The sequence below is a fragment of the Fukomys damarensis genome, unplaced genomic scaffold (assembly GCF_012274545.1).
Source record: "Fukomys damarensis isolate Sample0158 unplaced genomic scaffold, DMR_v1.0_HiC HiC_scaffold_4, whole genome shotgun sequence".
NCBI classification, from domain to species: domain Eukaryota; kingdom Metazoa; phylum Chordata; class Mammalia; order Rodentia; family Bathyergidae; genus Fukomys; species Fukomys damarensis.
This window is the reverse complement of record NW_022900916.1, coordinates 64,320,165-64,334,904: the sequence shown is the minus strand read 5'-3', so window position 1 is coordinate 64,334,904 and position 14,740 is coordinate 64,320,165. Positions and strand designations below refer to the sequence as shown.

Sequence of the window (14,740 nt, the reverse complement as noted above, 5' to 3'; positions counted from 1 at the left end):
CCTTGGTTAAATTTTGATCTGTAACATCACAAAATATGTTTTATATTTATAACAATATAGACACCAAAAACAAAGGAGTTACGTCACTGTTAATCTGACATTATTCAGTTTCTGGATCTCAAAGATGTACAAGTTACTTACATTAAAACTTCCCTTTTAAAAAATAATTTTATAAAATGTATATTTTGTATGAATAACAAAAATGAAAACTTTAAATTTTGCCACAGAATATAGAAATTCCTGATTATATTCTCACAAATATAGCTGTGTATAAGGCACTATCTCACTATTGTAATGTTTTTAAATATTCTGTTATATAGACTAAAATTTCAAAATTAAGTATTTATTTACTATATTTTTTAATCTGTTCCTTCCATACTTTTGTGATATCCGTCCAATGAATAGATACAAAGAAACCTCTGTTTACTAGTTTTCAAGAACAGCAAAAAACCATACCTTTGCCTGCTAACTGCCCCTCGATTGCAGTCATGGATGTTGCTGAGAATATCAGAGCAAAAATTTATGCTGTGCTGGGAAAACTAGGTAAGCAGCTACTCCTCAAATCCTAAGTGTTTCCCTGTGTGGCTGAGGGTCCCCATAGTGATTTTTTATCTTAGTCTATTCTTCAAACATGATCCAATTCCCCTGTGGACAAATGTGTGTTCCATTGTCACCCCGATGCCCAGAATGCACCACTGACCACATAAATCAGAATCTCTGTATGTGGAGCCCCAGCGTCAATATTTTTTAAAGTTCCCCAGGCAATTCCCTCATGCAGCTAGGATTAAGGGCAATTAGTACAGATGATCAGGCTTAAGCATTAGCATTCTGAATAAAATAAGCTTTTTTAAAGTCTTTGCTTCCTATGAAGGGAGTCCTTCACTCTTCAACTTTCAGAAGTAATATCCCTTTCTGCTGTGACTCAGAAAGAAAGTTTTCTCCCATAAGGACCCGATGAGGCTGACCTGTGGAGGTCACCAGAGTAGCTATTTCATACATCGGGACAAAACCAAAAGGGACTCTTAACATTTGCTTTCATGATATGCCTCTTGGATCATATGCTCTGTTTAAGTAACTCTGTTTACAAACCTTATTTAGATTTTGAAAACTTACCTGGCCTATCTGCTGAACATTTTGTCACCCTCTGTATCATACACAGATATCTTGATTTTAAAGTAAGTACCTTTCTAATAATTTTGTTATTAAAATCTGTTGTGACAAAAATAAATTGCAAAACAAAGATTTATTCATAGCTGTGAGCAGTCATCCACATGTTGTGTGGTTTTTATTTTCCATTTTCCATCTACATTTGTAAACATACCGTTAATTGGGTATTTTTCACAAAGTACGAGTTCATCCAACATCAGCTTAAAAAATAAATGTTATGGACAGAATTATTTAGATGCCTAAATATTTTTTTAAATAAAATTTTTTCTTTGGAGAGCATTGAGTTAGAATTAAATAAATTATTACTTACTAAAATAAAGTATTAATATTTATCCAGCTATTCTTATTACTTGAAATTATGATCAATTAAAATATATTAGGTCACTCACTTCGCTGGTTATTATTGTCATCAGTGAGTAATAATACCTGCTGTCACCATTCTCAGTGGCCACTCTGTCAGGCAGGTAAGACAAGGGTAGGCTGAGTGGGGCTAGCATTTTTGATCTCTGGTTTCCTAGCTAAATCTCATTTTGGGGGAACCATGTATTTGAATGTTGTAAATGCATAAACCCCTATTTTCAAATAAAAATAAAACCAAATTTTATCCTTATGTTAGATACATAAATTTTTCTCCAGTTTTAAATGTGCTCTAGCACATTGATTTCTAGACAACCCAAAATATGAGTGGCAGCATTTGGCATGACACATGGAGCTAAAAGACTGATATTCAGTTACAGTTTGTCTTAGCTACAAGGTCAGTGGCAGGGCCCTATTTCTTCTAGAGTCCCAGGAACCCCTGCTCATGCCCTGCAAGCTGAGTTTGACCAACCCTTCAGTACAGGACTGTAGAGAGGAAACATCAAGTTCAGAAAGATAAAACTAAGTCAGCAGTTTTTACAGCTGGGAAATGGCTGTAACTATATAGCAGAGGGCAGTGAGGTGGGCAGTGGACTAGGTTAGCCATGAACACATTGAATTGCTAAGAAACACTTGGTAAGTTGTTTCTGAATACTCAAATGTAAATGATAACCTAAAGCATTCCCAGTGTACTTACTGATAACCGATTCCCAAGAAGGAAGGTGTTAAGTGTTAACAAGAGTAACCCATACCCACATAAAGTGTTACCTATAATTTATCAGTTGTTTTTGGTTAATTAACTGTGTTACATTTTATTATAATAGATTGGTGAAATATGGAATGAAATATATGAAGAAATAAAACTGGAAAACTTAAGGCCAGTCACTTCAGATAAAAGAATTTTGGAAACTATTACAATAGCATCAGAAAATATTGGCAAGATGGTTGCTTCTCTGCAAAGTGAGATGATCGAAAGCCAAGCACGCCAAGATGTGCAAAATGAGCAAAAAGTATACACAAAAGTAAGCCGCAGGTGCCCGAGAGGCACAAAATAACTAATGTTGATGTATAGACTAGATGAAGTTATGCATAGACTATCTTTGTCTTGTGGGTTCTTTTGGTTTTCTCTCATAGTTATTTTCAGTGTTTTTATGCAGTTTTAGAAGAAATCAAGGAATTAAAAGGTTAAGATTCAGTTACTATTTTCAAAGCTGTTCTATTGCATTATAATTTGATTTCTACTATCATATTTTTAAAAGGTAAAAGATACCTGAGACACCTTCATTTTTTTTGAAATACCCATCATGGTTCAAAAACTTGTGATCTGTTTAAATGCCTTCATTCACCAGATTCTGCCTCACAGTTTTCTGTAACTATAGGCATAATTTCATGCATTACTGACATGCTAACTACAGGCTTATTGATTAATCAGATCATCCTCATCTCAGTGCCAAAGCCCTTACTATTAGCATCCATCCTGGAAATCCAGTGGTAAACTGATAGCTGACTTTAGCCAGTACAAAATCTCTGTCAGGAAAATATCAATTATTTTCCTAAAATTTTACAAAGGCAAGAAACTGAATACATCATTTGTTTTTTGAGTAATTAAATTAAGTGGTTCTTTAACATCTACAGATACAAAAATGATGTGTGATCCTTTATGGACTGCAATTAAATATTTTAAACTCTTCAAAGTGTTTTCTATTGCCTAACTTCTCATATAACTATTCAATATTTATATCTAGTAAGAATTCTGTGTCGACCTATGAGTTCCACTTCATTTTGTACAATCAGTTGCTTGAAAGTGTTGTTTTCAGTGAGAGTTGAAATGGATGTTGCCATCTAATCCATTTGTTTGCTTTTAACTGGAGCAGTAGAATTGGAATTTATGCAGCCTGTATTAGTTTTCTGATAGAAGAATGTTTCCTGTACTGTACTCTCTAAATAGTCTTGATTTATTACTAATGATTTCTTATCATAACTCTGATGCCACTTTTCTAGTAATTGTTTAATTAAATATTCTTTGGTTCATAATTTAAGCTCAAGGGTACTGCATGTGAGAGACTAGTGCCATAGGTAGTAAAAAGAATTTACCAACAGTCAAGGAGCATAGGAAAGTTAAGAGTTTGTTGCTACAAATCAATAGAGCAGCAGACAAGCCCACAAGAATGCACTGCCAGGGTGAAATGCGGAAACGTTTATATTGGGTTTTAATGTGAGGAGGTGTCTGGAAACACCACCCTAGGACGCATTTATCAGGATGCATTTATCGGGTCCCATTGTCCATCCGGCTTACTTCAAGGAAAGCCATCTGCTGTGTGAAGGCTGAGTAATTTTTCATTCAACAGGGTTGTTGCTTTTGGTGTTGTTAGAAACAGCTCTTCTGAGTAAACTTAATAGGCATATATGGGCTATGTAGGGTTAATGATCAAAAAGAATAGATTAGATCGGCACAAAAAGTATTTACTTATCTTTTTTGGGGGGTGGTTTCTTTTGTTTGTTTTGCTACCGGGGATTGAACTCGGGTCCTTGTGCTCGCAAGGCAGGTGGCAAAACCACTGAGCTAAGTCCCCAGCCCAGTATGTGGTTATTCTTAAAAGGGGCTTTTAATGTCATTCTGAGTTGGGGAGAAATAGTACCTTTAAGACAGGACAAGCAGTTAGATCATCTAGAGGTGGATGTGAGGTTCTTGTTATTATTCTACTGCAGATTCATCACTCAGCTGCAGGAACTCTGCACCTGGCACACATTAACCAAGGGCTCAGCGCATCCCACAGTTTGTCCACAGTTGCTTCCCTAGACTGTGTTACAGCAACAAACTCACCATCCTCACAAAACTGCTCATCTTGTTGCAGTCACAAACTAGAAGCAGTTTCACCAATATAACTTTTAATTATTAGTGGCCCGCAGAAATCTCTATTTTCCCTTATGAATTTTTTCTTAAATCATGTGTTTCGTTTCCTCTGGATTATAGTCTGTGTTCACAGGTGGTAATCATGCAAAACAATCAGTATTGCTAAGCATGTTTATTGTTAATAAATAGCAGTTTTGCATCACATCTCATGGAGAGTTGTTCAAATCTTAGCCATGTGAGTGACAGAGGGTTTTTGTCTTTTTAAATTAAGTACTATGATACTCTAATGCTTTTGCTACTCAGCCATAAATTTTACTTCAGCAAAGAGTAGGTGCAACCTTCAAAATAGGGGCTTTCCAGCCCTTTGTTATTCTTTTATAGAAATTGAAATCCTTGCCAATCTTCTCATTTCAGATACAAACAACACATAAGCAAAGAGAACTGGCTAATAAATCATGGGAAAATTTCTTGGCTAGAACATCAAATACTAAAACATTAAAGGTAAGATTTTGAAGGTATTACATATATACAATTACCAACCAATATCTTAAGGACATATTTTTTTCCAGACATGAATATTCATTTACTTTTCTGGTGATCTTTCTATAGAACACTTTCTTACTCAATTTTTTCTTTTCTGTTAGAGACCTCAGAGGCTTTCCCCTCTTCAACTACAAAAGGAAACAAAGTAAAGTTTAAATGGGAATTTAAGATAAATGTCTCTTTGGAAAAATGTGAAAAACTCCTTCTACTAGAAGCTGGAAACCAGTCTAAAAGTCTATAGTGCTAATTATTCACTTTAAATTTGTGGGAAGCACTATGGATTTCCAAAATTTCATTACTTTTCCTTTACTACATTTACATACATTTTCCATTACCCCCTTAGATGGTTGTTCACTTAATGTTACAGTGCTTCCTCTAGATGTGAAATTGGTAAATGTTAAGCTAATTCACAAAAATGAAAGAACCATATTATTATAGCAAAACCTAAGAACAAGCTCACTGTGGTGTCAGGAATCCCCCTTTCCACGAAATGTTCTTTCTAACCGTACTCACAAAATATCCCCCTCACTGCTTGTATTTTTAAGGAAAGGTTAATGAAAAGAGCTCCTTCCATTTAGAGCATTTATTACCTCACATTTGATATGCTTAGTGCCTCAATCACTGAGCCTGATTATAACTACTATGAATTATATAACTTATATTATTCCAGATGTTTAACACATTTAAGTGTATTGAAATAGTATTTAATTTATGCAACATATTTTGAAGCATAACCTGATATAAATTTAGTAGCTTATTAAATTATGTGCTAAAAATGAAATCTGATTTCCTCAGTACTTTTACTCTTTAGTCAAATATGACCAGTACTTCTAGAAATAACCAGGATTTTTTAGGTGCCTGATATTTTCTTCAGTGCACAAAGATTCCAACTTACATTAACAAGTAAGTACTTAAATGAGTAAAGGCAGATCCTAAAATAGTATAATAAAAGCCAAAGAACAAACCAAACACAACTAAATATATTTTATATTTTCATTATAAGTACCATCGTTAATGATTTAATAGGAATTAATATTATTTTCTTCTTAATTTAAAATTTTTTCAGAAAGCAAAAAGGCTGCAAGAAAAGGCTATAGAATCCTCTAAGTACAATGAGCGAACACAAAATGCAGTACTCCACCCAACGGTTATTAAAGGCCTTAACACAACGGTAAGATTTTCTCCACATCTTTTTCTTAACAGCTGAATACATACAGGTCCCAGAACTCTAAATTTTTATGGGAATTTTGTGGGTTTTTTTTTTTCTTCTTGCTGTTCAGGTGTTACACTTTTAAGGCATATTTATCTCCAACATATGAGCCCCCTTGCCCAGTACTAATTTAGAGCAGAGCCCAGCCCTCCAGGTTTCCCAGGAAATTGCCGCCAACACTAGTGTATAAGTCTGCATCTCTGTCCAGAAACATGGGGTGTTTCCCTTGCCAGTGGGGGACCCAGGCCTTAGCAGGCGTTCCTGGTGGCCACTGCTGGTTATAACGCTGTTAAGCAATAGAGGTAGAATTCAAACCCATTTTTCCTAGCTCCAGAGTTCTTATCTTTCCATTATGGTCTGCTGCCTCCATAGTTATTTACTGTTTCTCAAATTTTTTTAATGGGTACATATTGCTGTATATAATGTTTGGATTCCTTGTGTGGAGCTGGTACATGTGTATAACACATCTTAATTCCTTTTTCATCCCCTTTCCCTGAGAAAAGTTAATACTTATATTTACACTTTGTATCTTCTCCAAAGTGAGCTAAAGAATGAACGGGTTTTCCCTTTATGGAAAAATTGTGTAAGTAGATTCATTTAGATATTTACTTTTTGCTCTTTTAGATTCCCTCTGGTCGAGTAGTAACAGTGGAAAGCACTCCTGTCAGATTACTGGGAGGACCTCTGGCAGACACAGATATTGCTCTTAAAAAACTGCCTGTTCGAGGAGGAGCCTTGCAGAGAGTGAAAGCAGTTAAAACTGTGGATGAGGCAAAAAAGAGTATTCCTATTTAGCGCACTTTAGAGACTTTTTGAAATACATCCTGCTTATAATTTTGGGTAAATATATCTTTATATACAAATGCAAAGCAACCGTTTTAGAATAAATACTTTAGTAAAATGCTATAAAATGAAGAGGACACAGAATTTATCTTTTAGAAAAAGATCAGCACATAATATCAAAAACATCATCAGTTTCTTTGGAAAGACTGCAAATTCTCTTAACTGAAATTATGAATCTGGTGGATCACTTAGGACTCTTGCATGTGAACTGCCCCAGATACTTTAGCTAAAATATTATAAGTTCTGTATCTGTCCAACCTAGGAATCATTTAGACTCTTGACAGCCCGCTCCTGAGTGATTCGTTATGACTTTGGCCAGATCTGAGTACTTCCTGTTGGAGCCAAAGCAGGCCAATGCCACCCCGTGCACTTGTTGGGGTGCCGTGGGGAATCAAGGTACTGATGTCAGAAGTATAAACTAACGCTAGGCAACAACAAATGTACTGATCACAGTCAAATGAGTTACATCTGCTGGAAAAAGCAAATGTTAATCATGAGCTAATCAATAAAAATACAAATACAGACGGTTGTACTCTTATTATATAAGTTCAAAAAGCCAAAGTCTATTGCTACTTCTCTTCTTTAATGGAGAAGAAGAGATGGCTATGTGGCGGAGGTGTTTTCTTCCCTTGGTGGCAGAGGTATTTTGTGCAAACATGGGAGATAAGAGGACTAATGCTGGATACAGAGCCAAGTGTCCGTGTCACCAGGTGCCATTACACAGTTTCTGTTCCCTGCCATATCCCCTAAACTGCTCCTGCAACCAGGAATTCGCAAAGTTGAGTTCATATCCAGGGCTGGGAGAGAGATACTGTTTCTCAGAAAACAATATTGAAATTTGAGTCTGAAAGCTAGGCAAGGTACTAGTAAATGTGTATTAACTGGCTCTCCAGGTGGGCAAAGCCCTGCAAACTGCCCTATGACCAAGTTGAAGTAACCCACACGATGCCATTGAATGCAGAGTTGGAAAGAGACGCGAGTGTCCTTCTTTCATTACCGCAGGCTCCGCTGGCCTCCGACCCACCTTCTCCTGCTTACTTTCTCCTCCTCTTTGCCCCTCCTCCTTTCCCGCTATACATTCCTTTCAGAATTTTCTATTATCCTATTTCTGAGGACAGTAATATCTTCAGTGGAGGGAGAAGTTGTAGCTGTTGTTCTTCCCATTAGAATGAGATGCCAGTTTTCTGGTGGTGCCTCACCCTCGGCCAGATGTCTGGTCCCCTTGCACGCCCCAGGGGCAAATGATATAAATCAGCTTTTCACTGAGTTTTACCACTAGAATCCCTTTCTCTATTACCGCCACCCCTGAAAAGATGCAGAAACACACCATTTGTTCCTTACCTTTCCAGAAAGCCCTATGCATATAACGATTTCATGCAAAGGAGAGTTACTGAGACATGAGGTTGGAAGTGGATATGTTGTGCACAATGAGATCCCCACATGGAAAGCACCAGGCACACTGGCTTACCTCAGATACACCCAGAATCCATGTGAAGACTGCCCCATTCTGCAGACTCTTTAGTTTCCCAAGGACAACTGGAGACTCGTTCTTTATTATAACTAATACCTCAGTAAATAGATTACTGGATAAATGTGATGTGGGCCTCAAGTCCTGACACCCTTTGCCCTGAGATCTGCAAACACAGCAAAGTACTAGCTCAAACGGAAGAATCCACCAACATATTACTGTCCAAGTCATGCTAACCACAGACATGTTAAAGGAGTTCAGATGCTTTCACTTCATAGCAGTGGTAGACTTCTTCCACAGTGGTGAGGCATAAATACTATGATGTGACCATAACCAAAATGTAGAAATAATATTATCCGGTTGCACGTCATTTTTTGTGTGTAGTACCAACTGCTATCTCCAGACTGACTAGGACTGATTACCATGGAGATAATCTGTGATGTCTCTGGACTTTCTGCTGATGCTTTAGGAAGAGAAAAAATAAAGCAGGACAGGTTATTGTCTAGCAGCCATTTAACCACCAAAGAAATATAAATTGATGGAGGGCAGTAGTATTACTTAATGCAGACACTGCACTCAGGTACAGACTTCACCCAAGTTTACATTTGTGATTCTAGCCACCATATGGTGAGCGAGTCATAAATCATTTATCTGTGTGACAGAGCCACAGATATGTTTTTATTTCAGTCTCTCACCATGTTGTACATATACTACTCTTGAGCCCCAGGGTATGCTGCTTAGCCTAGCCTGCATACCTGAGAGACTCATGCTCTTCCATGAGTCACCTGAAACAAAATTTCAAGCTTTCAAACTGAAATCTCTACTCACCAACTACATGAAAAGAAAGTCAGGAATAAAAATGATGGCGTTCAGTGAACACAGATAAAAAGTGCCATCAAAATACTTGGTAATGAGATTTTTACCACATGAGGAAACTCATTCATGGTTAAATTCAGTGCTTCCTTGTATTTGGTGAATACTGGCAAATAATTCATTGACTATCCTTCATTCATTTGGTCTTGGTCTGCCTTCTGGAGCAAAAAAATGCATTTCATATCACAGGAAACAACTATGACACACACCCAAGTCTTTTCAGGTCTAATATTCAGTTTCTTTAATCATGGCTCTCGTCAAATTCTTCTGATAAAAGTTTCCCAACTTAGTAAATGTGGTCAGCCTCTGGTGAAGTGCTACAGTTTGACAACATTCTAAACTCACCTGCCAAACTGAACAAAGATTTCTAGGTGTAACAGGACCACTGTAGAGTAAAAGGAGACTACCCTATCTCATTTTTATAACTTTCTGCCAAGTTTGTAAAAAGTTTCTCTGGCAACCAACCATGTTTCATTATTGCCTGTTTTTATCTGACAGTCAAGGAAAATGACAAGAAATGCTTCCTAAGAAAGAAAAATATGGACTAGCATAGTACTACAAAGTCATAATACTATAGAAAGATCAGACACCATTTCTAATTCTCCAATAAATGGAACTAGGACTCTGTGGAAAAACAACAGAATGGGACAGAAATACAGAAGATGAATCTAAAAGTATCTTATCGAGTTCTCTGAAGGCCAAAGTTGGAATAATTTGAACAGCATAATTTTGTAATATTATATTATCACCCAAAGCATAAATAAATGTCTGTAAGTCCACACTGATAGTAAGGAATCAGGGGGAGGAATCTCCATGAAGTCTGAATAATTTAAGTAGATATTTTCTTCTTGGAAAGTGCACAATAGCTCCACATATGGGTTATATTTAGTGACTTTCTTCCAAAGAGCACAGTTTAGAAAGTAGGACAACCTAGCAAATACTACGTTAGCCAACATTAAACATTATCAGTAATAAGTCACATGGAGAGCATGCACCCTTGACCTGAAAGGCTAAAAATGGTACTTTGTCTCTATGGTATTTATCCCAGAAACATATAATCCCAATCTAACAATGAGGAAAACATCAGGCCAACCCACACTGAGGGCACTCTGCATTACATGTGATCAGTACCCAAAACTATCAAGGTCATTCAAAACAGAGTTAAGGAACTAAAAAGCCTAAAAAGACATAACAACTTATTAGTGTGGTATCCTGGATGGGCTCCTGAGGGGTGGAGAATGTTAGGGAGAACTAGTGAGATCTGAATAAAATATGACATTCAGGTACTAAAGTGTCAGCTTTAGTTCATTAGTTGACAAATATACCATACTAACAGGATGTGTTGAAATAAGAGAAAAACAAGTTACAGATATACAGGCACTCTATCCTTACAACTTGTCTGCAAATCTAAAACTCTTCTAAAATATAAAAGGTTTATTTAAAGCAAAAATAAAAGTCTGTAGGAAGAACAGAAAATCTTTAGTCATACTCAATTATTACCTGTTGTTTCCACTTATAAGTAAATATTTTAGGAGCAATATTAGATGTTTTACCCCTATTTCTTAAACTGTCTGCAGAATAACCAGTTATGAGTTAAACTAAACAAATGGGCAAAGCTGTGAATCTGATTGTTTACTATAATATAAGAATTCATAGTTTTCTAAAGATCTTTTGACTGAACAAATCACTTGACTTCAAACAAGGCAAAGGCAAAGATAGCATCTCCATGCAACACCAGTTTGGCCTTGCAACTGTGATGGCAATGTGTGAGAAATGTTCCTGTTTCATTGTCATTATTTTTGTTGTTGTTCTTATTGTACTGAAGATTTTCCCATGAAGCTATATGTCTAGCACTTTTTTATTTTTTATTTCAAGAAAGAGCCATGCTAAGTAAGTCATTCCACCTTTATCCTACTTCAATGACAAACTAGCCTGTCATTTCTATGAGAACATGAGCCTACTCTCCAACCAGTGCATTTCCTGAGCTTGGGAGTCCAATCTTGATTAGCAAGGTAAAATTTTTCAGCCTAGGAATTTCTTAGACCTAACTTTCATTTTATTTGCTAATCAATTATTATGCAAATTTGGTTATATAAAAATATTTGTAAAAGAATACCTGAAAGGCATGAGTTCTATACATTCCTTGACATTTAAGATTCTTAACCTAGGGTTCATCTACCCTCCTGAAATTTGTGTGTATATTCATGGCTCGTGTTAACCCATCACACAGGTGATTGTCCAGTTCAACTTTGGTGTTTTAAAAATTGTCTGTATTTAATTTAGTATCTGTGTTCCTACATCAGCTTTCATGGAGGCAAATCTATTTTTGTAAGAACTCAAAAATAATGCCCGCACTGTGACAGCAATTTTGAAAACCCACAGGACAAATTTGTGTTAGTTCTCAGGACTGAGAAAGCCTGGGCTTCTTTCGAACATGTGCTTTTCATTTCCTGGAAGTAATATGAATTGCAATGCTCATGAATCTCTCTTAACTTTGAAAAGTGGAAATCTAAGACCAACTATTTGTAGCTCTATTAAAGGTATAGGCTTTCATCAAACTCAAAACTGCTAAATACGAACTGAAGATTATTCCACCACCAATAGCTTCAACACTTTTTCTCATTCCAATTTCATTGTCTACATCACAAGAAATCACTCACAAGTATATCTATTTAGAGATTAATATATTTAGAACAAGATGGGATATGCATAGCTACTATAAAATTACTACTAATAGGTAAAGAAAAATGTGATAAACTTGTGTGTTAAAATGAAGTTTAACATCTTTTTTTTTTTTTTGCCTCTTCAAAATTGGGATAACAAAGTTTGTAATCCTTAATACCTAGAAACTATTGGAATTGATGAGCTGGCTTAGTGATGAAGTGTACATTGCAGGAGACTCACAGGCCACGACACCAAAATGAAATATTACATCTTGGGACAAGAATACTTTTATTAAATATCAAACTTTCCATACAACTAAACTCTACCCTGGTAAATACATGCTTCATCTCCCTCCTGTTGTTATGGAAGGAATCAGTAAGTGACACACAGAGAGGCAGCAGAACGAAAGTCAAATAACAAAAGTTGACTCCATCCTCGGGGGTGGATCACACCTAACGGCAGTGCCCTGATTGACCCCTCCCAGGACTGGGAGACGACTCCTTCTTTTACAGGGTTTCACAGCCTGGATCTCATTCAGCTGGTTCCATTTCATTGTTACAGTTCACATCGCTGATACGCACAACATGGTGGTGAGGCAGAAGAATTGCAACCCGGATGGAGCACTTTGGGTCAGGGGAGGTTCCCTTTAAGATTCACTCAGTTATCTATTCTAGCCCACGGGAAGGGGGCATGTCAGGGCCATAAAGTTAACAATGCTACGTTTCATTGACAAAACTTTGGAGCACCACTAGATGCCCTCAGTGCCTATCCATTCTGAACTACACAAAGCAAAAGGCAGACATTATTTCACATTGTGACATTTCATAGGTTCTTTTTGATTAAAGTTTTCTCTATCACTGTTACTTTCTGTGGGAAATGACACTTGGAAAACATCACCTATCTCCTGCCCAGTCCGTGAGAATATGAAATCAAGCAATCTATATACATGTTCCAGAAATTCTGAGCTATGTTTGTGAAGACCTCATAATGTCCAGGAACCCCGGATTTCTGTAAGAACAGCATGACTTCCCAGAAAGCTTCCGCACTGCGCTCTGTCTTCAGCTGGCTGAGATCTAGCAGTGTCAAAGAGCACGTGTTCCAACACTGGGGATGCATGTAGGGTACGATGTCGGGGTTGAGGTGAGCCAGCACTCCCTTTTGAAATTCCAAATCAGCATTAACCAGGCTGATGAGCACAAGGCAGCCCACTGGCAGGTAGAACCATCTTCTTGTGGCAGAACCCATAGTCTATTAAAAAAACAAAACAAAACAATAGGGGATATTTTTAACGTAAAACTTAATTATCCAGTGATGTATTTCACTTCAAAAATTATAAATAAAAGCCAAATACTATTTGTAGGGTTTTCTTTAAGTAAGTGATTCTGAAGCTCTCCTTTGAAAGAATATTTCAATTTCAACTAGATTACCTTACGGACATTCCAGTAAACACTTTTTGGGAGTCACTGAAATCCAGTACATATTTAGGAAGATGAAATCGGTCCATTTCATTACAGACATTTACAATGAGAAGAAACCTTCAAGACCATGGGCTCCAACCGTCTCCCCGTACCTATCAGAAATATTCTCAAGGGTGTGGCCCAGCAAGTTTTCAAGTCTCCTGTCTTCCTATCCACAACACTTTCACACCAACTGGATCAGAGTGCAGCCTATTGTATTGGGACACCTGCTTCGCAAACACAAGGTCCCCAGTTTGAGCCCCCAAAGTCCGCCCCCCAAAAAAGAAAAGGTAAAAGAAAGAAACACAAAATCTACCATCCAAAATGGTACTTCATCTCTCAAGCACCATTTCAGGGTTTCAAAACTACTGCTGTTTCCAGTTTACATTGAAAAGTATTTCTTAAGCATTCGTTCTGTTGGATCTCTGCCTTCTCTCAGGTAGCTCAGGAGCGGGTTGAAGATTCACACACACACACACACACACACACACACACACACACACGGAGCATAAAACAACGCTGATCTGAGATAGTGTGCGGCCGTTTACAGGCAGCCATATCTTTGCGTTTTCTAATGCTTCTAAGCAGGTGTTTCCCTGCCAATTATTTCCAAAACGAAAATTAGTGGAAAGTACTTATGTGGAAGTCAAAAATTAACTTGACAAAGAATCGCCCCTAAGCTACTCTTCCAGGCTGGTGTTGGAAATGCCCGTGGAGAGGATTCCGAACTGACTGCTAGGAGCGGGGGCCAAGAGGTGCAATCCAGAGTGGACTCACCTACTCCTCGCTGCTGTCCACCTCAGCCCACAAAGGCCAAAGACCAAGATCAAGCGATGCAAAGCCAGAGTGAGCTTCAAGGACTTGGTTTCGCATCCTTTATACCTGTGCACTTCCCTCAGGCCAGTTCTAAGTGTAAGGCTGTTGGGACAGGTGGATTTGCTTCCTCTAGATTTCAACTTAGCCCTAGGCCCATTTGCTCCCAGCCCCTGTCATTCCATGCTGCTGGTGCTGCTGGTGCTGCTGGTGCTGCTGGTGCTGCTGGTGCTGCTGGTGCTGCTGTGCTGTGCAGAAGGCAGCAGCTCTGGGTCAGTGCTCAGCCTGACCGCCCTTTCTGGGATCCGATCTCTGCCTTCGCAGTGCCCTCGGGGCCCAGGCAGCCCAGCCAGTTAGACCCGCACTCTCCTGCCCTTCTCCCTCTTCTCCCAAACTCTCCATCTCAGCCTCAGTCAACTACCCACGCTGTGCTCTCCCACTTAATCCCCACTAACCTCGAGCCCTGCTCTAGTCAGACATTACATTTTCTG

At 37.9% G+C, this 14,740-nt stretch overlaps 2 protein-coding genes across 4 annotated transcripts in view; one reads left to right on the top strand and one right to left on the bottom strand.

Moving 5' to 3' along the window:
* The window catches only part of Cfap69 (cilia and flagella associated protein 69), a 52,330-nt gene extending 44,836 nt beyond the window's left edge, over nt 1-7,494 (top strand). For all 3 annotated transcript variants that reach the window (XM_010609539.2, XM_010609537.2, XM_010609543.2), the window contains 6 exons: nt 406-543; nt 1,099-1,175; nt 2,349-2,546; nt 4,793-4,879; nt 5,988-6,092; nt 6,756-7,494. In XM_010609539.2, the coding sequence (XP_010607841.1) occupies nt 406-543; nt 1,099-1,175; nt 2,349-2,546; nt 4,793-4,879; nt 5,988-6,092; nt 6,756-6,926 (776 nt within the window). In that variant the 3' untranslated portion in view covers nt 6,927-7,494. The remainder of the gene's footprint in view (nt 1-405; nt 544-1,098; nt 1,176-2,348; nt 2,547-4,792; nt 4,880-5,987; nt 6,093-6,755) is intronic.
* Nucleotides 7,495-12,876: 5,382 nt separating this feature from the next.
* On the bottom strand, nt 12,877-13,224 carry LOC117283354 (protein FAM237B-like). The gene has a single exon (XM_033756088.1). It carries the CDS (start codon nt 13,222-13,224, stop codon nt 12,877-12,879), a length of 348 nt encoding a protein of 115 aa, XP_033611979.1.
* Between the last annotated feature and the right edge of the window lie 1,516 nt (nt 13,225-14,740).

What these genes read in the sequence shown, in the direction of transcription:
- LOC117283354 (XM_033756088.1), bottom strand. Translation starts at nt 13,224, where the DNA reads ATGGGTTCTGCCACAAGAAGATGGTTCTACCTGCCAGTGGGCTGCCTT.